The sequence below is a fragment of the Sylvia atricapilla genome, chromosome 13, assembly GCF_009819655.1.
Source record: "Sylvia atricapilla isolate bSylAtr1 chromosome 13, bSylAtr1.pri, whole genome shotgun sequence".
Lineage (NCBI taxonomy): Eukaryota > Metazoa > Chordata > Aves > Passeriformes > Sylviidae > Sylvia > Sylvia atricapilla.
In genome coordinates this window covers 2,525,344-2,552,326 of record NC_089152.1, presented here as the reverse complement: position 1 = coordinate 2,552,326, position 26,983 = coordinate 2,525,344, and the positions used below count along the sequence as shown (strand labels likewise).

The following is a 26,983-nucleotide window of genomic DNA, read 5'->3' as shown; positions in this document are numbered from 1 at the left end:
GATACGGATTCTGAGAATTCACTGGCAACCAGATCAAAATCCTTCACACTCTGAATTACTGAGACAGAAAATGGGCTTAATCCAAAAACAGACACGAGAGCTTCCACCCCAGGCACGTAAGCTCAAGGATCAGAGAAACTCAAGGCTCTCCAACAGCAGCTTTCTTTTAACTCCAGCTCTAGTTCAACAAAGCACTAAAATCCACAAGTAATCATTAGTCTTGCACAAGAACTGAGCACAGAGATTCCAGTGAGGCCCAGCTTAATGTGAGGGTGAAGCTGCTCTGCACATTGTTATTGCGAGTCTCTATCCAGTACAGCACAGAGGGATGAGGCAACATTGGAGAAAGAACAAGGAGAAGGAGCTTTCCAGCCAAGATTTGGAAGGAAACACATGAAAAAGCATCAGAAACAAAGGCAAAGGGTTTTACAGCAGCCATTGCTGGAAAGACACTGGAGAACCCAATGAGCTGTGATGAGCTGAGGAAAGTGGTGCAAAGGAGCCAGGTGAGGAGCTGCTCTGTGCTGAACAGGGCTAGATGTGGTCACACATCTCCACACAGCCCAGGCTCAGTGAGCCCAATCTGCCCACCCTGGACACCAATCACTGCCTGAAGGGCCACAGCAGCTTCTGATGAAAACGAGCAGGGCAGCAGCTGACACCACATGTCCTGGGAGCAGGAATATCCATGGCAGGACTTCCAGCCTGCCCTGGGAGTGGGATTCTTTACCCAACACCACCGGCTGCCACCTACCTGCTGGGCAGGACATGGCTGAGACACGTCTGTGTGCAAGAAGCTGTCTTTTTCTGCACTGCTGGGGGAAAAAAATAAATCTAGAGTAAAAAAATAACACCAGCCAGATGGTAATATATTCCCTGCCAGATTTCCAGGCAGCTTTCTCTACCAAGCTTAGAGCAGAGAAAGAGAGCTGCTCAAACCTGACTAAAACACTCATCTGTTCCATCAGGTGCATGGCCCCAGGTACAGACTGGCAAAGGCACTTTACAGGTTATAGAAGCTTCACCTGAAGGCACTTGTCCTGTATCACTTGGCCCCTGACAGCTGCCTGGTAGTGCTGTCAGTCACTAGGAGAGGGTCCATCTTAGTTTCAGCCTTGAAAAACTATTGGGAAAACATATTACTCCAGCCCCCAGATCTGATTATTACTGAAAATTATATTACAAACATAAACAGTTCTCCTTGCTTTCCCAGTGCATTCCTGGGTGTGTGCATGGATGAATGCCCCTTACACTTCTTGCACACACAAACACATTTCTCTCCAGCTTTGTATTACATTGTGGGTGTCTCAGAGCAAGTCCACAAGTCAAGTTTCTCTTCAAATTGAGCCCCTTTGGAGCACATTTTTCTCTTGCCACCTCTCTAGGCTGGTTGGACACACTGGATCCCAAGTTCACCCCTACAAACTGTGTTTCATTGAGGAGTTCCCAAGAACAGTACTCAGCTAACCAGGAAAACTTCCACACAGGGGATTCCAACACACATCAGAGAGTAAAACCAACGTGAGCCTTTTAGTCTCCACTGCCATTAAGACCATTTCGGGTCAAGAGGGAATATTGTCAGAACCAAAGGAAAAAAAGAGCTGCAGTTTCCAAGACATCTTTCACTGCCTGAACAAAACAGGTCACTGAATGCACCTGCGCCGTGCTGGCTGCTCTGGGGCATTAAAAGCTTTCACAGAGCTGCTATTTAAAACTTGGGCTTTGAGATTTCTCCCCCTCTGCCAGCTTTGTTTTGTCTCTCCAAGCAGCAGAGCTGCTCCAGGCAAAAGCTTTGCACAGCCCAAGGCACAACCCATGGATTCACATCAAAACTCTCCATCACTGAGGCCTTTGTGGACTTTCTGCCCTTCTGAGTCAGATGGATCAATTCTACCCTCTTTTACTGGAAAAAACATCTACGGGGTGCCAGGAATGGCTCTGGGATTACTGGACATAGTGCACACGACTGAGGGAAATTCTCAGGGCTCTGAAAGAGTTTGAGAAGGCAGCTGTCTTCCTGCACAGTTCATTAACCCCTGCACAGGAAGACAACAAAGGTGTTACCACAGACCAAGAGCCCAGACTTACTGATCAGCTGCAGAAATATTTCAAAATATTGCCTCCAAGTTTATTGTTTCCAAATGACTCACTACATAGGACTTCTCAGTTTATGTGGTTTTCCACTCTCCTATCATGAGACGGGGAGTCAGGCCAAACCTGGGTGCTTCACTTTGTTGAACCACTGCTCTCACAGGCATCCCTCAGTGCCTGGAGCTGGGTTCAGGGCAGGCACAGACGAAATACAACAAACCATTTATGATGATGTTTGTTAAAAATCCAAAAGGAGGTAGGGAGGAGAGCACAGAGAACCTGTGAGTGAGTGGCCAGACACACTTCAGCACACTCTTGAGGCTGCCCCGATCTCTGCAAATCCAATTGTGTCATTTCACAGTGAAGGTGAACTCTGAGCAGGGATGTCAAGGGAGGTACCAAGGGGAGCTGCTTGGGACAAAGCTCAAAATGTTTATTTGAGCTTATGGCTTGAGTTACAACATCCATCAGTGATTTCCAGCTCCGAGAGTTCATAACTTGGCTCTGTCTCTAGTGCATCCATAATTCAAGAGTGATCCTCTCCCGCCTCCCTGCTCTTGTTAGTGCAGAGTATCAGCATAGAATTCAGACAGTGCAACAGGAGGAAAATGCTTTTTGTTCAGCCAATTTGTGATGGTTGTTTGCAGTGACGAGGATGACTTCTTGAGTGGGAACACCTCTCTCCCGATTCCATGAACACCCTACCTTGGCAAAAGTGCTGAAAGGTTAAACATGACTTGCATGGCAACACATTCAGCTCTCAGCTGTCAGCAGGTCAAGATCTGGAGATCTCTGACAATCAAGCAACAGTATTCTGTTCTGCGAACTTTCTCACCCTCTCTGGAGGAGGAGCATGAAACCTTATTCATCCCTGCGAGCCTCCTCCGGGAATAGATCCTAGCACCGAGCAGCTGTTCATTAGAGAAAGTCAATGCTGTCACTGCTGTTATTCTGCAGACAATAAAGGAGCAAATTACCCATTGCAAAGCACACACCTTCAAAAATGCGGGCGCTGTGTTTGCAGAGCATGTCCTACCCCCACTCCCCAGCTCTCTCCCTTTTCTTGGATAACTCACAGACCTGGACTGTTAGGGAAGAAGCTGACAGCAACTGTGGAGGAGAAAAACATCCTCCAGACCTGCCTTTTTCCTCCTTTTACACTGCCCTGGAAATTTAACTGTAATTTATTTCCACTTCAGGACAGGATAACAAGCATGTAAAATCTCTAGGCAAGGCTCTTGCCAGGTTGTATCCAAACACTATGGAATATTTGCTTTTGGGGCAATATAAACAATATCAGATCTCACAGTATGAGTATGTTTAACAACTTCTTCTGAAAATGGCAAGGCACAGCTTTGTAAAACAGCAAAGCAAAAAGGACTGGCACAAGGCACTTTTCATAAGTGACTAGAGAAGGTGAGTGGTGCCCTTTTAACACCCTAAATCAGGCATTCCCACGTGTCCTAAGTCAAAATCTGCCTTCTCTTATCCCCAAATGCAAGCATATATCCTTTCTATAACTCACCATCTACCTTTTGGAGTTTTTCTCCCAGCTTTGCTCTATCAGTGCCTGTGGCAGTTTGGATCCAAGTTCTGTTTTCCTGTCATTGAAGGATGGGATGACTTTTGGTTACTTAGACTATGGACTCAATTCCTCAACTTCAGTGCTCTCAGAACTCCTCCTTTGCTGCCAAGCCTTGCAGGATCTTTTAGGTGTGTGCCTCAGCAGAAAGCACAGCACGGACAGTGCTTTGGTACTGGGACTGCAGAGGTTGTCCCAGTACAATCACCACCAGTGCTCACAGAAATGTTCCTTTCCTTTTCCTTCCCAAGCACCTGTGGAGTGTCTGGATCAGCACACGAGTCATCCAGGAAGGGAGGCTGAAAAGGAACTCGACTTCCATTGCTCAGTGTATTGGAGTAACAGGTTATTTCTGCCCAATAACACAGATGAGCTCAATAAATCAGTTTTGTATTGTCTTTTTACCTCATTCATGTCTTCTAAATGTTTTGTAAGCAATCACACATTTGTCAATGCAAACACTGAACTGAAAAGCTGAACAAGGCAGTATTTATCTCCATGTTTTGGAATGGGGAGTCTCTCTTCCTCCTTACTAAGATGATGCTGCAGCAGAGCAGTGGCATATCCTGTCATCTTTAAAGCAGCACACAAAGAAACGTGTAAGTGATTAAAACACAGAAGTTCAATCACTTTTTAGTGCTATTAAAAGCACTAAAGCTTGTATCTCAGCTGTACACACAGCACTTGTATCTCAAACTACAACTCCAAAATCCCCAACAAAGAAGTCAGCAAACAGATCCTAAAATATATGGTCCAACCTACACTTCACAAAACCTGCTCCTCTGCTGTTTGTAAAAACAGAGAATTTAACAGATTAAATACACTTCTCTGATTCAAAAAAGATGCAGAGAGATTAATTAATTTGGATGAAGAGTGTCCATTTACTACCTGGATGGACTCCTCAGACCACCACCTGCCACAGCTTCTGGCATCTCTCCACAGAGTGTGGCAGGAAAAGCTGCTCTAGGAACAGCTTTTCATTTGGCTTGAGAAAGAGCCTGTCCAGCATTTTCCCCAGTTCCACGTCTGTGTCTGGAAGTCCTGGGAGCACATGGATCCCAGTCCAGACAGGCAAAGGGGCCATCAGGCACTCTTCTTTCATTCCTCTCAACTTCTTTATGCAGCTGACAGATTTTAGCTCAGAAATTAAATCCTTTAATGTACTAGCTCAGCCACAAGCTGACACCCTGAACTCTCTGTAACCAGAAGCCCAGAAAGAGTGGCAGGTTTCCAGGAATTGCCTTGGATTTTTAGGGGGGCTCTTCCCCCACTCCCCAAACCCTCGATCCTTCAGGCTTTGGAGTTTTGTACATCCAGGGCACATTCAGCCCTGCTGCAAAGCAGTCGGGAGCGTGCTTTGCCCACCACTCCAGCTCCTGTAAAGCTGTCAACATTGGCTCTCTGTTTGTGTACACGCATTTGGAACCGCTCCTCATCACGCCAAAAGGGCCGGGAGCCAGCCAGACTGCACGACGCATTCCTGCTCGCTTCCCCAGAGCGCTTGGAAGCGCCTCCATTTGCACCGCTCCGAGCCGGAGCCAGGCAAAATAAACAGGAGGGGCTGTGCCGGCAGCTGCGGCCAGGCAGCCCCACTGCACACAGCTCTGGGAACAGGGGCTCTCCTGGCTCCTGCCACAGGGGCGGACACCTCCGGCCTTCGGGCATCTCAATCCTCATGTTATAAATGCCTATTTTAAAGTTGGCTTTTCTTTCGCAAGATGTGTGCTATACAATTAATAACTTTGTGGTAAGGATATAAGGTTTTATTTCTGCTGTTAGTAAAGAAAATTAGGCATAGTGGTAGTAGTGGATATAGTAATTGCTTAAACTGTCTGTTGGCTGGGGTAACATCCAGTGAACATGGAAAGAAGACTCTGCTGTTGATACACCAACTATCAGCATCTCCCATCTGAAGGAAGCACGGACCAAGGCCTGAGCTGGAGGTGATGATGAAGGTGATGATGAAGACACAGCCCAGAAACACGCAGCTCTAAAAAGGCGGACCCAAGAAGGGGCCATGCAAAACAGTCCCTAGAATATGGAAACTAGTTTATGGAAAAATATGAATATTCAACAAACTGATACAACAAAAAGGGTATTTAAAGAAAGCCTATGAAATAGCAATTTGTGGACTTGGCTAAATGCCAAGTCACCCGACTGACCGTACTTTGCTTTTTTCCTTATCTCCTAATTGTCTTATCTTTTTATTAAAACCTATTTCTTAAAATATACCAAAAAGTGAATCTCGTTTTTCACACTCAGAAGCCTGAAGATGCATCATAAAGAGTTTCTGAGAGGCAGAAGCAGCAGCCCATGGAGCTGGAATGTGGCAGAGGCAATAGGAAACCCTAGCTCAGGGCACAGGGGATGCTGAGACCTAACAGAAGGACTGAGTTGGAGCAGCGTTGATAGTGGCATCATTTTAGATAGTAACTACTGATTAATAAGCCTGTCTTGGCACATTTTCACAGACTTTGGTGCAAATTGCCTGTAAGAAAGTCACTCAGTGTACAGAGCGAGTTGAGCCGCTAGATGAGGTGAGAGGCCAAGAAGTGAAGAAAGGAGCAGAGGTACCTCAGTGTCTCTGTGTGGAGAGCAGCAGAGCAGCCTCCCTGCCCTAACCCTAAGACCCAGACAGCTTATGCTGCTCAAGCTGAGCCCTTAAAGCACTGCAAGCTCCAGCCATTTCATGCAGCTGCCAAAACCAGGGACTAGAAAAACAAGGGCTGCAAGAGGCGGTTTTGTAAAGTCACCACTGCAACAGGAAACCTCCACAGTACACCAGGAATGTCCCATGGCTGATAACCAGTCCAGATGATGTCCCAGCCTCCCTGCTGGACCAGGCTCTGGTCCAGTGGTTCAGGACAGTCTCCCATGGTCTCTGTCACCAACTCACTGTGCTGCTCTGGGCACATCTCTCAGTGTCTCTGGGATGGTTCATAACACAGCTATTCACAGAAGTGAAGGTGCCAAAGTAATAGCCAGAGAGCATCAGAAGACCCTTAACAAAAGCCACAGTGTCTGTGATTTAAATACAAACACCCCCCAAATCAGTAAACACGAAATGGCCCTGAGGACATAAGCTTGTCAGCCTCTGGGATTCAGTGGGAACACCCTCATGCCTTTTTAACCATCATTACATCAGCTCTCTTTGTCATTATCCTAGGGCAGCTCTCCACCTTCCAGGAGGACACATCAGGAACCTCGAAGAAAAAAAAAAGCTGTAGGCTTTGGGGTTTTTTTTAATCTCTTGCAGAGAAATGACACAGAGACATGGCCAACAGAAGACCATTCTGGCTCACAAGTCACCCTGAAACTCCTCCTTACCTTGCCTCAGTGACTGGAGCCATTTCACTCCAGTCACTTCCTCCTCGTGCTCTGAGGCTGATGTTTCCCAGGGGCTGACACCTACTTCATCAGATTTATTTGCAATTCAGATTTATTTGTAACATCAGATCTATTTGCAATTCAGGCACATCCAGCGACAGCAGAGAGGCACGAGGCTGGAGGCCCTGGACTGTGCAGGAGAGCACAATCTGCTTCCTCCGTGACCACAGCTCCTGCTCTGCCCCATTCCCTCTGCCAGAGCAGCCATCCACCGTCCCCAGCAGCTTTGAAAAGAGGAACATTTTGGGAAGGGATCTTGCAGTGCAGTCTCCCTGATGCCAGGTACACAGAATGCTTCCCACAAGCGACACTGCGAACACACAACACACTGGGAGCCCACAGTAACACAGTCTGGCAGCAAACTGAGACTGCCAACTTAGAAGGGAGAACTAAAAGCAGATGGATGCATCTGCATTCACTCAGGACAATGCAAATCTGTTTTTCTAGGAAAAGTCCGGAAGAAAAGCTGCTTTCCATGGGGAAAGATCATCACTGACATCTACAGATTCTGTCAAAGCCCTCTTGCTGGGTGCCACAGAGAACCCTGATCTAAGGCTGTGCATTAAGACAGTGTTTGATAACACCACCTGCCCTTCTTTATCCCATCCTTCTTCTCTCTTCCTACTCCTTATTCTTGTCCACAACCCACTTGGCATTTCCCCCTGGCTGCCCCAGAAACAGAGTTAGGAAAGAACATCCCTGATACTGAAGGCAAACTCCCAGCTGTGTTCTGAGCAATCCCTGACATCCAAGATACCCAAATGAGGGCTCAGAGCAGCCCAGATCTGCTCCTGACTCAGCCTCCCCTGTGACCCCTGCTCACTCCTCCCATTCCTGTTCCTCAGCACCTCTGTAGGTCTGGTGGGTCTTGGAGACAGGGACATGGCTGTCTCATGTCAAAAGCAATGGGATTAGTCACCACCATGAGCTTTGCTCTGCCTCCAGACACTTCCAACATCCTCACTCCAGCTGCTGGATGCTGTCAGTGCTGGAGGGCACCACCAGCCCTCGACCTCAGAGAGCTGCTGAGGCACAGCTGTAATTCCAATGATTAATAATTAACGAGTGTCATCAGGAGCCCAACCACATCAACCTTCCTGTCCTGTAGCCCGCTGCAAGCTGCTGACCTAATTATGGTCTCTATTCCTAGTTCCCTTCCAGCCTCCCCACGCAGGCACAGCCCACCCCACACTCTCCAGGACAGGCTGGGTGTGATCCCTGTGGTGCAGATGCTCCACAGGATTGCACCATCACCAAGGGACTCTGAGGAGAACTGAATGGAGCCTGCTGCTTAAACCCTGCTTCAGTCCAAGCTTTACCAAACACCAGCTGTTATTTCAGGAAGCCTCAAAAGTGCAGCAGACCTGGATTAGTAAGACATGCACATGGAGAACACCAGAAGACCACAAACCATGCCTGAATACAGACATCCCTTGTCTTCAGGAGCTGGAGGCAGAGTAACACACAAGCCTGGCCACATCTGACAGCTCTTAACATCGTGCACAGCTACCACTGCATGTGGATTAGACCAGTTTCCCTTAGGACCTGGAAACAGCTCACCTATTCCCAGTCGTACATCCCTTGTTCTGCTCTATTATCCTTGACACCTCTGTTGCCACTCATTTCAGTGCCATCCCCAGGCTTAGCTGTTGTGCTTAATGGGAGGTGAGGGCTCTGCATTTTGTATCAAACCCTCTGTCACTGCAGGCTGCTGGAGCTGTCAGCAGTGTGGCACATCATAGCCCCACAGAACTTCACAGACAGCTGAGCTGGAACTCCCCTTGGGCTCCCAGAGCAGGCTGCTGACACTGGAGCTACAAGCAGCCTTCCCTTGGCCATGGGAGGGGTGTGATGCATCTTGGTTGGCCCTGTAGGAACCCCAGCCAAAGCAGGGCTGTGTGGTTGGATGGGTGCCTGACACACGTCTGCACCCAGCCTTTCACAAGTTTCACCCAATATCTATGGGCTCAGTCCTGTTCCACATGTGCTTGAAACCCACTGGCAGTGATGGGCTCAGTAAAGTGAGATGGACTTAAAGTTTACAGCTTGTTAGGCAGAAGGTTACTTCTAGCTTTAAAGATCTATTTATTAAGCAAGAAATGTTGTGTACCTCCTCCTTGATCTTGCCATCCTCTGAATTCACACTTGCCATGACTTGCTTAGCACCTTCTGCCACAGGCAGGAGCAACAGCATTTTACAGAATCCGTCAGATGCATTATGCAAACAGCTTCAGATACCTGCTTCCCAGGGAAACCAGAGCTGCAAAACACTTGTAAACAGAGTCCTCATGGCTGAGCTTTTGGGATGTCAAGTGGAGAGCAGTTCCCTGCTTAACTGCTAGTGAAGTGAGAGCCCAGAGGGCAAAAAATCCCGAGATGCTAAAAGGAGAGAGGGAAAAGTGACATTTCTGTGTCCAGCACAGGAGGCACACAGAACAGGAACATGACAATTGCAGGCTGGAACTGGAATGTCACCTTCTCCAGAAGTGAAGCATCACATGTAGGTTATGCCAACAGCTCACAGCAAAAATGCAACTGTGTTATCCCACCCCACACTTTGCCTACACATCCCCACAACTCATGCTTCCCAGAAGAAGTGTGCCATGCCCACATACAGCTGTGGATAGCTCCACCCCCACAACGCCCTGCTGCCCCTACAATGGGTTCCTGCTGGAAGAAGGAGCCCCAATCCAGGTGAGACCACCCCTGCACTCTGGTTAATGCCGCCCTTCACTGTCAATGGCAGCACGCACAGGATCAAGGCCCAGCTGCAGTCAGGGAGGTCAGCCCAGAGCAGCACTGACCCAAATCCAAAGTCCCCGTCCCCTGGCTGCCCAGTACCTGTGTTGGAAGCCGCGAGGGGAGCAGAGCACGTGGCCAGGGCTCAGGCTGAGTGCCAAGCCAGCATCCAGCACGTCATTCGCACATGCTGGACTGAAAATCCACTTGTGGTAACAGCACGTCTGTTTCCGCAAGGTGCTGGCCAACTGTGAGTGTTGCTCACTTCATCACCACCTTCCCCTCCATCCCTAAAGCTCATCCCAGTCAAGAGCTGTATTTTCCTACAGCCCTTTGGAGCTGGAACCATCCCCGTCCCAAGCTCTGCACTGGTACCTGCAAGGCACTGCAGCACAAACTCCAAAAGAACAAAAATCCTGGAGGTGCTTCAGCTGCCTCCAAGCTCTGTCCCTGTTATCACATTCATACAAATATTTGGCTGAAAAATCCATTTCCTGGGACACTGCTGCAGCAAGCTGCTACAACTGTCAGCGTAAATGATGTTCTGCCAACGGCAATCTCGCAGTGTCATCTCTAATAACACAGCACTAAATCCCAGCTCGCGGGGGATGTGCTCAGCTGCTGGGACACTCCTCCGTGGCTCCCTCAGCCCAGACCTCCACCCATCACCCTGCTCTGTTCTCCAATTCCTGCATTATTGCAGCACAGGGAGATTCTGATTCTTGCCAGCCGGGTTTGAGGCAAAGGTTTTCCCCACATGTCATAGCAGTCATGGCCACCTCACATGCACGGACCAGGAACAGGGTCTAGAGGGCATGAGGAGGAGAAATCCCACATTCACACTGAGATACCTGTCCACACCTCTCTCTGTACGTGCCCCTAGATGCCCTCCAGCACCAAATGCCCATAATCACTCTCCAGACTGACCCAGCCCTTCCAAAAGGGCAGCTCCAAGGCTATTTATTACATTGTCCCTATTTACAGGTATCTAAATATTAAGGAACTGATTCTCCTCTGCAGCCTAACAGAGACGGAGAGAGAAGCCAGGAGTCCTGGCTCCCAGGACCACACTTTGACAATCCTTCAGCAATACTCAGTAAATATGAAAAGACAGAAACACTGAGATCCACACAGAGGAGCTCTGAGGTCAGGACCTCAAACTTGTTTCTCCCACTTCAGTGGGAGAAAACTATTCTATTCTAAAATTACTAAGATTTTTAACCTTCTTTAGGTTACTTGAGGGACACCACAGTGCTTATACATACTCAAATAGATTAAAAAATAAGGAGAAACGACAATTTTTTCAAGATTCCCAATGCTTTGCAAATAAAACTCATAGGATGAATTGCAGGGAAGTGAAATTTGGGTTAGCTGTGGAGAAAAGAGATCCCAGCATTCATTCAGTGGGGAAGATGCACTGGAAATCAGGGGGAGCCACACTCCTTGTGACATCTAAAAGCAGAATATATCAAATCTTTGTAAAAGTTTACTGTTTTTGCAGCAGCACAGCTTCTGACTGTTATTTGTGCTACATTGTGCCAGTTGTAGGGCAAACACGCAGCAAGAGAGAGTCCCTATTCCCATGAAAACACACAAAGAGCAGGAGTGTGCATGACATGGAGAGGCAAAGCAAAGAGACAGGCAAAGTGACCTGCTGAGACCACACGTCATGTTCCCCAAGCCCTTCTGCTACTCTTCTTTGAGAGCTGCTTTATGAAGCCGTGTGTATGTCAGGAACCTGGGAACACCACCAGGACACACAAGGAATTAGTTCTTGACAAGTTCAGAGCAGGACTCCAGAGCCTGCTTCGAGAAGAAGGAGCTACAATAAACAAGACACAGCTGACCCCAAGGAAAGGCAGCATGCACAGCTGGAGCCTGGGAAAGCATCCCACAGCCAGCTCCTAATGCCCTTTTTGGCAGAGAGAGCCACAGGGTTCATTCATCACCTGTCCAGGTGAGGGGTGAAGGCACAGAGCTGCCAGATGTGTTTGGCGCTCCGTCCACTGGGGAGCAGTGGAGATCCAAGGGGAAAATGCAAGGGGAAAATGCAAGCTCTCCCTGTTTCAGCAGCAGGCTCTGTTTCAGGGCTGCGTGACTGCATCCCGCTGTCCCGTCTGCTCTCTTCCCTTCCAGCTCCAAACGCCGCTTCCCCAGGGAAGGTCTGGAAATTTGCACCATGAAGTCTGCACAGCCAAAACATCTGCAGCCCCGCCGCTGCCACGGACACAGCACAACCTGAATTACCCCCAGGACAGGCAAGTCACACTGCCCAGGGGAATGACACTTCGGGGGCTTTTAGGCTGTGCAGATATGATAGAAAGGGGTCGTGTTAATTGCTGTTTTTACTGGGAAAAGGCCATTAATAAGGGAGATGGAACAATTCCCAGCCATCGTGTAAGGAACGGGGAGGGGAAGGGGGAGAAACAGGACAACTGGGCAGAAGAGCTATGGGGAAACGGATTCTTTTGCTATGCACAACCCGTTCAAATCCAGCCCTGTCTGGAAGGCAAAGGCATGAACACAAAAAGTTCCCAGGCCTGATCCTTGGAAGCACTTGCATTATCACCAGCAAGACCCCAAATCTGCCAGGAGCACAGCCTCCAGCATCGTAACACAGCACTGCCAGTGGGACAGCAGGTAAGGAGACACCAGGTGCCACTGCACAAACCTCTTCCAGGGGCCCTGGCAGTGCAGTGGGACTGAAAGGCTGGACTGTCACCTTATCTTGGCACAAAGGAATCCCTAGCCAGGAGAAGGGAGGGAAGAAGCAGTTTAGCTGCTCCGCTCTGCAGACACATAGGAGTTTAGTCCCTGAAATTTCCAAATAAGCAACACTAAATAGCTGTATTTCAGTCTATTGTTCTTTTGTTGTCTGTTTTTCAGTTTACTTCGTTGTTGTGTGTTTTGTTTTTTTTTTTTTCCTAGAATTCCTTGTTTTGGTTTAGTTTGGTTTTATTTTTCACAATCAGGAAAGAATTTCTGCCTCACAAGTTCACTCCAACTATTATCAACTGCTTCTGAACAGAGAAGAAAAGACTTCTCAAGCCAGTCCAGGCATCCAAAAATGTGCTCTGATGGTGAAGTGCTGAAACAAAAAGGATCAATACCATGCCAGTCACTCATGGAGGAGTTTACAGCCTGCACAGGTCACTGCAGTTTCCCATCTGTCTCAGAGATACTTCTCCCCAATTATAAAAAACCCCAGAGATTTAACAGGCATGTTTTTCATCACTATCAGCTCAATCTGGTGAAAAACTCAACCTCACATATTTGTTTTAGCAGCCAGCGGGTGGTGTGGTGCTGCAGAAGAGAGATTTGGGTGAGAACTCCAGGCAGAAATCTGCTCGGGCCGGCTGGTGCTCCAGAAGGAACGTTTCCCATTTAACCTCTTCCATTGCCTCCATTTGCAAAGCAGATTAAACATTGCAGAGCTACAAGATGCAATTATGCAGAATGAGTTATGATGCCAAGGACATCAAATTCACCTTTGCAGCTTGATCGATATTAGTTATCAATAGCACACCAGAGCCAACACAGGAGCTGTCTCTGGAGTGTGGAACTGCCCATAGGAAGCGCTCCCCTCAGCTCTGTGCTTCATTAAACACACAGAGGATCTGGCAGGGGCTGGCAATTAGATACAGAGCATTCAACCGCTCACGAATTCTCTGCAGATTCCACCCAGATTACCTCCAGGACACAATCCATTGATCAGAGGTGTGTTCTCAGGCTCCACAGTTAATTACACTCCCTGCTGATGGATGAACAGCAAAGCCATCGCTGGGAAAATACATTGGGAGCAGAATGCCAAGCAACTCAATCCTAAACAAAGACAAAAGGGGCTGGGAAGGGTTTCAGAGCTTTCAAGGTTAAAGCTGCCTGCAAAACACACAGGGATCAGCACAAACAGGAGACAGACGTGGCAGGGGGCACTGCCCTGAGAGGAGGGACAGCTCAGCCAGACTCCCAGCCCTGGTGAGTTTGTTCACTTGCAGGACAGGGATGATAGAAAGCTGGGGAGGCAGCCAGGAGTGCTGGGAAGGATGCTGGAGTCTGGAGACCCCCACTGCATTCATGCTCTCAGCTATGCCCTCATGTCCAGACTTGCCCACTACACTCTTGGCTTACAAAGGAAAATGTACTCAGAGGCTGAGGCCCAGATTGGGAGGAGAAGGACACCCAAAGCCTTGCTCCAAAGGCCTTTCAGCAGGAGAAATCCCAGCTGGGGCTGCTCCTAAATACCACACAAAGATCTCTGGAGCTCAGCAGAACACCAGCAATATGGACACAGAACACAAGTTGGATGTCACTGTGCTCAGCCTCCTCCAGACTGTGCTGGGCAACCTGGGTAGACACAGTCCTGCCACCTACTCCAGCCCCCAACTATTTCTTTCGCTTGCTTGAGAAGCACCTTCATGTGTCCATGTCAGCCCTTGCTTCTCTTGCCATCCAAGGCCACTGCAGAGAACATCACCAAAAATGCTGCCCTCCCCAAGGAACAAATGGGCTGCCTCATCCCTTCTAATCACCCCAGAGCACGAAGGAGTCCTCCCAACACAGTCTCCTTATCCTATCACAGCAAAGAGAAACCTTTCATGAAATGCCTTCTCTGCAAGTTTTAACCAAAGCTGGCCAGGCGCAGAGCCACAGCCGGAGGGGAGATGGTTGCTGGCATTTGAGCCCAGCTCCCCCACCACACAGAGATGACCTGCCAGGTAATCCAGACCTGTGCCCAGCCAAGAGGCTGCTGGCAGCACCTCACCTTTCACCACGCTGAGGGTGGCATCGTTGCTGTAGCGCTTTCGGGCGGCGTTGGTTGCCACGCAGTGGTAAATCCCAGCATCACTCTCCTGCACGTCCACGATTTGGAGGACACCATTGGGAAGAGTTATAAACCTGAGGAACCAAAAGGGAGAGTGTGAGACAGGCTGTGCCTTACCCCTGATAGTCATCACCCCAAAGCCTTTTTGTCCCTTCCTTTTCTCTGGAAAATCTCTCGTGTGCAGATCCTGGTATTGACAGCAGAATGGGGTCAAGGAACCTCTGAGAAACCCAACCCGTGGTTCTCAAAAAGCAGCAGGTACAGACCTGTCCATCACCTCAGAGTCTTCCAAATGTAAAAGCTGCTTTTGGGATCAGACTAACAGGATTTTGTTGACACAAACCAACTGGACAGTACAAACCAACTCCACACACCCACACTTCTACATACATATTTGTAGATATCCTCAAGCTTGAGCACTTGCCACAGCCATTTCCAGCACTTACTTTTTACAAAGGTTTGTTGCCAGACAAAAAACACACAGCAAAGAAGTCTGAATGTCATCTTTTTCTTGCTGCACCTCAAGTACATGAAAAGGGAGCAGCTGATACACAACTGCACCTCCATGGGCCGAAGCAGCCATGACACAGCCACCTGAACCTGCACCATTTCTGGGTTGTAGTGATTCCTTTCCTTCTTCCACAAGTTTCTGGCTTTCATAAGGTGACAAACTCACAGCTGGCCATTCAATATCCCCTGTATTGCCCATGGGATGCTACTGGGAAACACTTCCATGGAGTGAAATGGCTACACTGCTCACGACATGAACACAATCCTTGCTGCATTACACTGAACAAAGCAGATGATTAGCAATTAGCATAAAAGTAGGAGCGGGCTGTCAGCATCTCCATTTTCTGCCTGGATTCCTAGATGGCAGCCTCTTTATTCTTGAATGCAAGGCGCAAAGCCTACGTGATCCTTTTTAATTATATATGAGATCCATTTTTAATTGCAAGTCTCTATAAACAGAGCTGCCGAGGTTTGACAGGCAGCTCTGGGTTATCAGTCTTCATTATGAAGAGGACACATTCAAAGGCAATTGCTAAGGGGAGGGATAGCAGCTATTCCACAGGAACAGCACAAAGACGAGTTATAACCATGAATGCCAGTCCTGCCATCCACAAAGATCACAGTTAGTCACACTGTGGCTTTCCAGGTGCTGAGAGAGCTGGAGTGCCATGAGCGAGGATCACTGAGCCAGGAAGACCTTAACAGGTCACTCATCCTGCATTCAAGCCATGGTCACCAACCGCATCCCTGCTCCTGCATACATTTATCCTAAATCTGCACTCATGGAAACCCTTGCCCCAAGCAGTCTATTCCAGAGACAAATTCCCATTTGTGAGGCTTACATTGATCCTGGACCTCAGCTACTGCAGCTGAGCTCATCACTGTCTTGTCCTCTTCACAGCTGATAAAGACAGAAGAGCCACCAGAGATCCTCCAGTGACCATTCTGTCTCCACTAGAACAATCCAACAGCCTGATTCATGGACACAGACAGGCTGAAGGTTCCCACGTACACAAATGCAATGCCTAACATCCCTAAAGCCACGTGCCTGCTACTTACAAACACATTTTGCTCAGGATCAAGCTCCAAAAGACCTCAGAGGAGGTGATACCCAAAAGCCCTCATCAGGATGCCTCATCAGGACTCAGGAGAAAGATGACAAATATTTGCATCCTCTCAGCTCCGTGGAGGGAAAGCCTCCCACGGCGATAATATTTATTTTTGTCACGCATGTGCTATTTGAGTCTGTAATTAATATCAACATATTTCAAACACCAGGCAAGGCACTTCCCAGCCACAAAAAGACACTTCAGTGATGTATCACAGATCCACTGAGGCTGGGACAGACCTCTGGTCTGCGGCCTTTCTTCTCTCAGAGCAGGGTCACTAGACCAGGGTGTTCAGGACACAGCTTCTCTTGAGGCCACAAAACAAGGCACTGTGTCTCCAAAGAGAGCAGGAGCTGGAAACAAGGGGGTTAAATTAGGAGACTTCATCAAAAAAGCTCGAGACAGTCCCTTCAGCACCACTGGTAGGAGATCTACTCAGTGCAGTACATCCTGTTGGGAAAACACGGCAGCGGAGAGGATTGCTCTGCTGGGGAAGCAAGGGGGGAAGAAAAGCAGAAATTTCTCCATCCACCTTTTCTCCCAGCTGCTCACAAAGCCTCCAGGTCTTCAGGGTCCCAGCAGCCCTGAACTAGAAGCCTTCAGGCAGCCTGCAAGGGCATTTGCACCATCCCCAGGCTCCCTGCAAGGAAATTTGCCTGATGACTCAGAGCAGACAGTTGTCAGAGCTTTTCTTCCACGAAAAGGGCAAATCTTTTTGTCTGCTCACCTTCACCGAGGATTAAGCAGGAAACAAAAACTAAAGGACAGACAGACAAAGGCCTTGGAAGCAAGAGAAACTCGGGAACCTTGGCAGTCCCAGGAGTTTAGCTGTTGATAGCTCAGTGCCAGGATCTCAGAGAGGCTTGCCTTGACAGGGGCGAAAGGCAAGTCCCCACTTGGATTACACTGAAGGACAGCACACTCAGAGCAGGGCCAACTACCACAGCCCCAAAGGCAGCAAAAACAACACACACCCACGGAGCTCTTCCCCTCCCTGACAGCCCTGAGGGGCTCAGGGCTGCCCACCAGCGCTTAAGAACTGAAATCAGGCACCACTGCCTCGTGTGTGTCCAAATCCTGCAACCGTACAGCTCAGAGAATATCCTGCCATTAACAGCCCTATTCCCTTTCTTACCTTCTCCCCAATAAATTGCCACACACCCTCCCTTCAGCCTTTTGAAGCTGCCTTGGACAGCCCAAAGCACCAGTCCTGAGCACAGTGAGGAACCTGCAGCTCTGTTGTATGCTCAGTTTGGAAGCCTTTTGCTCACAGCCCCAGAGTCCTGTACATGAACACATCAAGGCACTCCTGACAGAGCATAGAAATAAACTCTGCACACAGTTAAAACCCTCACTCAGCCAACATGTGGAAAAATACACTGTGATTGCAGAGCATGTGGTCTGTAGGTTATGAATTTGCTGTGCAGACCTCCAAAGACCTCCAGTCCCCAGCAAGTGCTCACCTTGGCTCTAGAGAAAATAAACAGCAGTTTGGACCCTGATGTGAAACCCAGCCAGCACCTAAACTTAAGATGATGCCAAGAGATGTTGCACACACCCCAAAGCAACTGCAATCTAGAGAAATCCTGTGAGCCACCTTTTAGCAGCTGTGGCAGATTTAAGACTATGTTTATTCAATGTACTTCAGAGCCAGAACTGCAAAATAATCTGTGCCTTACAGAGAGAGTTTAGATTTTTTTTTGTCCAGAAGAGGGACAGGAGAGGAATTCCAAAAACACCCATCAGCACTTTGGTACCCTTTAGGTTAAGTACTTTTTTAAGCTCAGCTTTCAGTACCTTTGAGGTGGCACCAGGCTAGACACCTGCATCCAGGGGCAAAGGCTGAAAACGGTGCCCAAAGGGTAAGAACAACAAAGAAAAGCAGGAGAGGAGGAAGAAAAAGGAGGGGAAAAGCGGGGAGGGGGGAAATGAAGAAAAGAGAGGGGAAAAAGGAAAAGCAGGTAAAGGGAAAAGCAATGTGAGTTTAACATGATTATTCTACCCCTCTTAAATCACAAACACTGAAGTAGTAGCACTACACCAGGGCTGTATCTCCAGTCCCTGAGCCCGATTTTGCACACCCTCCCAGCCCTGCTATTCTGGAGTATGAAATCATCACCCTGACACCTGCCCAGCCAAAGGGTTTCATTTTCACAGGCTAATCTGAAGTGTGCACAGGAGGGAGCCCACAGTAATCAGGCCAGCCTGAGATCCCATCCTCAGGCACGATGCTGGGAGGATAACAGAGAGCTCTGGTTGGCAGCCAACATTTCCTGGAATTCACTTAATTCCTTCGAAAGCCGGTTATATTAAATCCAACAACAACTAGACAACAACAAAAAAAAGCAAATCCTTCTGAAAAAGCATATTAGCTAGAACATGATTTAAAAAGCAAGATCTGCAGACAGAGATTATGGCCTAGCTTTTACAAGGAAAACAATTTTCAGGCTGCCTGTGATGAAAGCAATCTCTGAGCAAGTAATTTCACAATATCCATCGAGCTGTCTCATTAAAAAGCCATTGTATCTATGACACACTTCTCCCTGCAATCCCTTCTTTTTTGCCTTTTTTTTCCCTTTCCTTTTTTATTAATTTTCTTCTCATTACAAAGCAACAGCCTCCTATGAATTTCTAGATTCCACAGTCCAGACCCAAGGATGTAAGTGGTTTCCCTATAGAAACAGTCACTGCTGCAAAAGCATTTCTAAACTTCCCCCCACCAACACCCCCGTATTTTTTTCCTCCTCTGCCACTTGGATTAACTTCTCCAGCAGGAAAACAGCTCCTTCTGAAGAACAGAAAAGGAGTTTCTAAGAGCTAAAGGACAATTCAGGCACTGGTCCCCCGCAGAAGTGATGTCTACAGACAGACAGACAGCTAATGGTCTATCCCCTCCTCTGTAACTGACTTTCATTAAGGAGAAAATATCATGCTGCAGGACTCTCCTCTTTTCTCCAGAAAAGTGTCTTTTACTAGAAGGTGTCTAAACACGGGAGTAAAACAAAGGGAAAGGCCTCCCATTAAAACCACAACCAAAATCAAAGAAAATCCACATTATGGAGTTCAGCTGGGTACACCCAGGTCAATATTACTCACCTCAGACCCCAATCCCCCCAAAAATTCCATGTCATTTCACAAAAGAGGACAAGCCAAAGCAGTCCATGCCTTGTCATGCCCTGTCCCAGGCCTTTGTAGGGTGCAGGTTCTACACTGTAATAACTAGCACAATATCAAGGGTTGTTTTTCCTTTGTGGTTTGAATACCCGGGGGAAAGTTCATTTTATTTAGGTGTTTATGGTCATTTTTTTTCCTCAGCTCATTGAATACCTCCTCTCATATCACTTAATTATCAGGTCCAAACCTGGTCTATCACCTCTTCTTGTCATTCTACCATTTCACAGAACCATTTCCACATCCTAAACGGTCAGGTTTTGCTTTGCTCTTTTTCAAGCTGACCCGAGGAGAAAGCAATCCGGGAGTCACCTGGGTTCTGCTGGAACAGCTTCCTGGTCCTTCTCCCAGGTGATGACAGGGGAGGGCAGCCCCTCGATCCGGCACTCAAACCGGGCCATGCCATTTTCTGCCACTGTCTGCGACTCTGGCTGCTGGAAAAAGCGTGATAATGCTGGGGAAAGAAGAAGGGAAGGAAAGTTAATCACTCAGTGTTTCTGCTGAGAAATGCAAACTTGTTATAATGTATGAGCTCAGGGAAAGGCTTTTCTTTCCTGAAGATAGCCTGAAATGTAATTCCTCCCTTTCCTGCGCTCCTACAGAACCTCAGCAACTCCAACAACAGTAACTGAAAGGTTTCAATGTGTAAATTTGCTTCTTGCCTCATTTTCTCCCTTAAGGCAACAGTGTGAGAGAGACAGGCAACTTGGCAGTTTGAGCAGTTACCTTTCTAAATTGCTTCCTTGTCTGTTCACTTGCTCCATTTGGGAAGGACACAGAATGAGAAACAGAGGGGAAATGCCACAGCCCCAGAGATGAGAGTTTTCCCCTTGCCTTGTAGCATTCTTGCAGCCACAGGAAATTAAAACAAGGCAAGAGGAAGGACAAACCAGATGTCAAGTTACACAAAACAACTGCCCAAATGTTGGCAGTGTGGGGGACCAGAGGCAGAGCCCATAAGGGTTCTGATCCTCCTCCTACCTGCAAAAACCAACTTCATCCTATTCAAACAGATGGGAGGCAGCCAAGGGGATCCAGACACCCTGCTAAGAGGAGAATGGATTTCATACATGCCAGGACACTTGTTTGCTCTCCAAGGCTCACCTCTCTCTGTATGTCTTTCCATAGTAAAGAGGCTGAACTGTTTCGGAGACAAAGCACTAAGGTTTGGAATCGCTCTTGGACCACAACCCACAGCTGCCTTATCTTCCAACCCTCCCACGCACACAGCAAAACCCTGCAGCAGAAATCCTCCCCCAGGGCTCTCAGCATCTGTCCTACCGACAGCATAACCTGAAGGCATCTCAGTCACAGGTGGAGTTTTGAATATTCATGGAGGCTCCTGGATGGGGGCAGAAAGCCTGTGTTCTTCTCCACCAGATGAACCGGCTTCTGCTTTAACCATTTCTGTTAAACTGTCTCTGCTGTGAAATCCACCCTGCTGGACAAATCCATCCAACAATGCTCTAATACAAGTGCCAGAAACCCCAAAGGCAGAACAATAAACATCAATTTCAGCCAAAAACCTCACTTGAATGCCGGGCTGAGCACAGCACTGTGCTCAGAAGTGACCTCCTGGCCCTCAGACACAATTATGTGCTTGTCCCACCACGGCTTTCCAAGAACATCCATCATTGCTTTGGATTTTATAGGACTCCAAACTTGAAATTTTTCTTTGCATCTCTCTCACACACAAACATCCATGCACACACATACATGCCTTATTGCAGTGTGAGCTTGAGAAAGTATGTACAGTTTGGAAAACGAAATGCTTTTGCATGACCCATTTTAACCTCGGCATATTCTCAGCTGTCATTAGTGTTTTTCTTTAATTTAAATAGTTATCACATGTTTCAAGCAACTCATTGCTCTCCACAGCAGCTACAGACCAAATTCTCCCACCAGCTGTCCACCACGTTTAGTTTTTCAATTCAATACAAATGGAATGAGAAATGTTTTCCTGGAAAATTTTGAAAACTACATTAATATGTAAGGCCTTAATTCAGCCAACTGCTTTAGTAATCTCAAATACACGCTGCAGACCACTTTAGCACAGAGTGATTTCTACAAATTACAAAACCTTTTAAGTTCATGTTAATAAAACTTGCTGAATCCAAGAGTTTAAAAAAATCCACCAAATGCCAGTGCATGTTCAGGATGGCACCATCAAAACAACCTTCTCCTGACAGCAGATACCTTTAATCCTCTTTCCCATTATTCTCTTCTCATCCTACAGGTGTCAATAAGAATATTTCAGCAGGGTCTGGAGGGTTGTGTACCCAGGAAGATCATGATGGGAGGCAGGAATCCTTCTAAAAATTAAATCTGTTGGCATTTCTGTTTCCTCCACTTCACACAGGGTCACCTGTTTTCTCTGCTGTTCATTATTTAGCGGCTGTCTCAGAACTCTTGGGGTGGGCTTCAGAGGCTGAGCAGCTCCATCATACTCCTTTCACACCACAAGGTTAGGGACAGTGGGGATAGGGATGAACTGGGAAAAAAATCACCTCTGCAGGCTCTGAAAGAAGCAGGCTGCATCCTCCTCTGTGAAGGAGAGGACAGGGAACTTCAGCTCAGGTCTTTTGAGCACAGAAAATAATACCAAATCAAGGCAAGAGAAGTGAAAAAGTTCCTTTGATGCAGGACTGAGCAAGACCCCTGGATGTCAGCCCTGAAAGGGTGAGGCAGAGACAGAGCTGCTGGCTGGGCTCATCACTACTCCACAAGCATCTGCACCAGCTTGGGGCCAAGACCACAGCACAGTGTGATCCCTTGTGCTCCTCCTCTCTCATCCCCACGAGGACCAGCATGGAATGGATGGGGCAGGACACGTACAGCACCTCTACTGCAACTCAGAGCTGAGCTGCAAACAGCTGGTGCAGGGAGGAAAAAGAACCAAGCAAGGGAGGAGAGGACTGGAGAGCAGGTCCTGCCACTTGGACACACTGCGTGGACAGTGCAGGACAGGCTCAATACACTGCTCACACCCTGGAGGATCCTTGGAGGGGCTGTTCTCCTCCCACAGCCACATTCTGGGCTGCTGCAGAAGTGCTGCGAAGTGAGAGGTTTTTCCACAGGGAGGCAGCGAAAGGAGATGCTTGAGGGGGAAAAGGCAAACAAAGACGACACATACTCAACATTATTTTCAACTCCTCAGCTAAGGTTTAGCTTGCAAAGCCATCCTGAGCCGCAAAACACCTCCCAGCCCCGTTTCACTGATTATCCTGAACACCTTAATAGGCCACTCAGTAAAAATTACCCACTGCAGGTGAGAAGGTGAAGAGCATTACAGCAAATTGCCCCCAGCGACAGCTGAAGCAGCGGGCTCTGCGCCTCCAGGAGTGGGGCAGGCAGCTCCCTCCCCGCTGACATGTTAAACCCAGCTGGAGCCAAGCCGTGTGTGCCAAGGCTTTCAGCCCTGAGCCCAGGGGTGACTGCAGGATGGAGAAACACAGCACCCTCCCCCTCTCCCAGCAGCGTGATCCGTGCAGGAGGCTGTGGGCTTGGAAAGGCTGCCAGCCAGCAACACTACACCCCAGGCAGAAAATGCAGTCTATGCGAGGAATTCAGCCTTCTGAAAGGGACTCGCTGCTCTCTCCCACAGAGCTTTGCCCCCAGACTCTCGTGCTCATCCTCTTTGTACCTCCTACAATTATCAGGAGCTATTTCCAAGGTGGAGACAACATCAGCCCCGCTGAGATCACATACGCCACCCAGGCCACCCCTCTGTGAACGGCTCACCTCTGAAAGGGCTGGGGCTGGAAGGGGGGCACACAAAGAAAGTCGTGGGAGCAATTTGCCACGGCCCCCCGGTACAGCACAGCCCTCTGCCTGCAGGGCCATATGGCAGCACAGGATTGCTTCTGCTCTCCACAGGAGCCACCTCCCCAAAACACCATCCAAAGCCACATCTGAAGTCACGGATGCTCCAGAGCCTCTGCATTCATCGGCAAGAAGTTTTCCTGCCCATCATGGCTCTGCCTATAGTCCCTGGCCTCTGCTCACCTATGCCCCAAATTCACAAAATAAATAGGATAAAATCTATAAAATAAATCCCTAAAGTAAGAACAAATCCTAGCTGCTGCTCCTCAAATCCCAGACGTGCAGGGCGCCACAGAGAAGACACACTGTCCGTGTGGAGAGAGGATGATGAGAGATCCTGTGTGTTGATTCCTGCTGTGGCCTGTCCCTCCAGGTGCAGGAACACTCCAAACCTCTCCTGTGTTCCCTGCCAGCAGCCACGTGATGTGACACTGGCCCATTCCCTCCAGGCACAGCAAATCTGACAGTCACAATTACTGTAATTTTCTACAACCTCCCTTACACAAAATGTTTAAGCTAAATTAAAAGCTTTAACAAATCTTCATCAATGTAGTTATTAACAGGTAGAAAGCTACACCTTCCCACAACTACAGTAACGCCCCTGGTACTCCCATGTGGGAGCACGTGGGGCTCAGGAAAACCTGCAAACCCAATTTATCAGCCTGAGCAGCTGCTCAGTTAACAGGCACTCTCACACACAAGCCCTCACAGCCTTGCTCCTCCCCATTTACCATGGCCACCACTGCCACAAGGTGTGGATGGGGACAGCGGCATGGGTCCCTTGGTGGCACACAGGGTGCCAGGGAACATTGGGCAGTGAGCCATGTGTTTATCCAGAAAAATGCCAACAAGCTGAACTCCTGAACCACAGTGGAAGGATGGAAGCCATCACACTGTCACAGCCTTCACGTGCCATTCAAGCACTCTAGCCTGACTGCTCTGAAAGGCCTCCTCCAGCCTCTGGGCTCACTGCTGCCTAGAGCATCCCCTCTCTCCACTGGGAAGCTGGCAGCCCTTACACAGAGGTGCCTGAGCTGCTCTTGGGGCTGTCAGGGGGAGAAGTGGACTCCCACAAGCCTGAAACACAGCAGATGACACCAAACTAGTGCTGAGCAAGGCAAGTGCCATGAATAGCCGATGCTCCTACATGTCAGTGCAAGACTCAGTGGCACAGAGAGCCCCACATGGGAACCTCATCCCAGGGAAGGAAGGGACCTGCAGGTCAGAAGGACAAGCTCATGGCAGGAATAACACACCCCACCTGCTGAACAGGTTTTTTTCTACTGCCCCATCCTGATTAGCAGTCCCCAAGGCAATCTGCACAAAGAATAAGTCCATCCACTCCATCCAGCTTTGGATAGACCGTGTTCAGTGGCAGGGGAGAAAATGAAAAAAACCTTTACAATCCTCACTTGCTCCAGCTGAATGCTAATGGAGCAAGTGCTTTTGCCCAACCCTCGGAACAAATCGAAGTGAGAGATGCATTTCATTAATCAATTCTCTTGCTGCTCCCTGCTCAGAAATAGATATGTTATGTCAGGTGCATGTGTGTGCCACGGAAGCAGCATTTTCCCTGTGCAGATGGTAATAAAATGAGACATATGAGTACACACAAGGAAAGAGTTCACTGGAAATTTCCCATTTCTGGGAGAAACACAGAAGGGGATGGAGAGAGGCATCACTCATGTATGCTCCTCTGGAAAAACTGAGGAGGAGAGAAGGGCAATTTAAGTCAGCCTCCCCATTTTGAGATGTCTCCGTTGTTCTAACTTGCAAGACACCAAACAATAAACCCAGGACCATAAAAGAGACACAGCCCATTGCCACTGGGCAAGAGATACAGCACACACTTCAACATAAGTCACCCCTAAAAGGGAATAAATATATCCTAACTCAGGCTATCTGGACTGAGGCAGGAGCAACTAAATAAATCCAGCTGGACTAATGACAGTTTTTCTACTCCAGGACTTCCACCTCCTTCCTAACAATACCTGTGTGTAGGATCCCTGACTGCATGCTGAACATTTTCTGAGCAGAAATGGAGGACATGTTGCAAATATCAAAGATCTTCTCCTCATCAGGCAAAGCTTCACCAGCAGTTCTGGTGAGCACAGTGCTCACAGACTGAAACACTCACTTGGCCAAACCTGGATGGCCCTGCCTGGGGTACCAGAGCCTAAAAAGACCCCAGTGTAAAAGGGGTGTCAGGACATTCTCTCTGCACCTTCATCCCTCACAACTCCCACGGTGTGCTGTGCAGCTGTTTTCAGCAACATTTACACAAGTCACTGTACTAGAGAGAAGTGTTACTGTATTTGCATTATTTTCTAGCCTCACCTATTTGGCAGGTCAAAGAATCATATATTTGCACTCACTTATAAATGCCCCAGGAGCCAAGTCTGAATACAAGGGAATTTTATTCTTGAATTCTGTGCAGAGATTCAGCAGTTCAGATCTTGGAGTGTCCCTCCTGATCCAAACAAAAACTGCCCTGAACAGCTGTTTCTGTCATCTCTTCCATGCGATGAGATATTCACCTCACAAGCTGCCACAGTCAGAACCCCCACAGTCACCTCTCCAAGCACAGGGTGCTGCACTCAGGGCTCTGAAATTCTCTGCAAAAACAAGTACTGTCCTCTGGAGAGAGGAGGATCCTGTTTTTAGTCCACAGCTGATGGCACCTACCTGGGAGAGTTACAGAGGATGTTAACAGTGGGATAACAGGAAGACACCACCGCTTATTTGTGGACTATCCCCAATCCCACCTATACATCATTATTAAGATTTTATTTCACAGACATCTCAAGCACCTGGGAAAACAGATTTATAAATACCAGGAGGGGAAGGAAAGAAAATCAACAAAACCCCCAGAACACTTACTTGAAAATCTGACTGCAGCTGTTTGACTGGTGACGGTCCCTAGGGAGGTGTGAGACACACAGGAATAATTACCCTCAGCATCAGCCCTCTCGGGATATTTACTGTCCTTGGCCACAGCCTGTGATGAGATGAAGAGCGATCCGTTTGGAAGCACATGGAGATGTTCCTGCTCCACTAATGGAAACCCATTCTTCTTCCATGTGATATTGATCACGTGCTCAACGGGGGTCAAGTTACAGTCCAAAATCACCACTTGGTTTGGCTCCAGTATCACCTTTGCAGGACCAGCACTACAGCTCAGCTCCAGAGAGTCCCCTCCCGACAGCCTCCCTGCAAAGAAAAGACAGTGTTGCCGTCAGGGTTACTTTCCTTGGTTTAATCACATCCCAGTAAAACACAGTGAAGGAACCGTGGCTGGAGGTACCAGGTGAAATCCAGCTCTGTTGGGTGACCAGCACAGCCCATGACTCCTGTGCACTGCATTCTCCACCTCCCATCCCTACAGCTGTACAGCCTTCACCATTTCTCCAGTGTCAATGGGCCCAGCAGCCACCCCTTTTGTCCACACTCGTTCCCATGCTGGATTCAAGCAGAAAGCAGCTGGAAGAAGGTGAAGAGGTGTTAACAGTAAGAGCAAGCACAGAAGATGCAGTAAGGGCCCCAACCTCCCCTAGCTGCCTGTGGCAGGCTCCCCTCTCACCTGTACATCAGAGCCTCCTCTGAGGCTCACCAACCCCTACAAGATAATTAAGTGTAAGGAAAAGTATCCAAGCCCCATGTGGCACTCCAGTGCCAATGACCACAACCTGGTTTGAGCAGCTCCCCCTCTTACTGGCAGTAAGAGCTCAAGTCCAGCTGGGAAAGCAGCAG

The 26,983-nt window shown here is 48.4% G+C and overlaps 1 protein-coding gene across 3 annotated transcripts in view; it reads right to left on the bottom strand.

The window, feature by feature from the left end:
* IGDCC4 (immunoglobulin superfamily DCC subclass member 4) overlaps positions 1-26,983 on the bottom strand; it is a 94,353-nt gene that overhangs the window by 31,714 nt on the left and 35,656 nt on the right. For all 3 annotated transcript variants that reach the window (XM_066328216.1, XM_066328218.1, XM_066328217.1), the window contains exons 2-4: positions 26,114-26,443; positions 19,724-19,865; positions 14,562-14,695 (exon numbers count right to left, since the gene is read on the bottom strand). In XM_066328216.1, the coding sequence (XP_066184313.1) occupies positions 14,562-14,695; positions 19,724-19,865; positions 26,114-26,443 (606 nt within the window). The remainder of the gene's footprint in view (positions 1-14,561; positions 14,696-19,723; positions 19,866-26,113; positions 26,444-26,983) is intronic.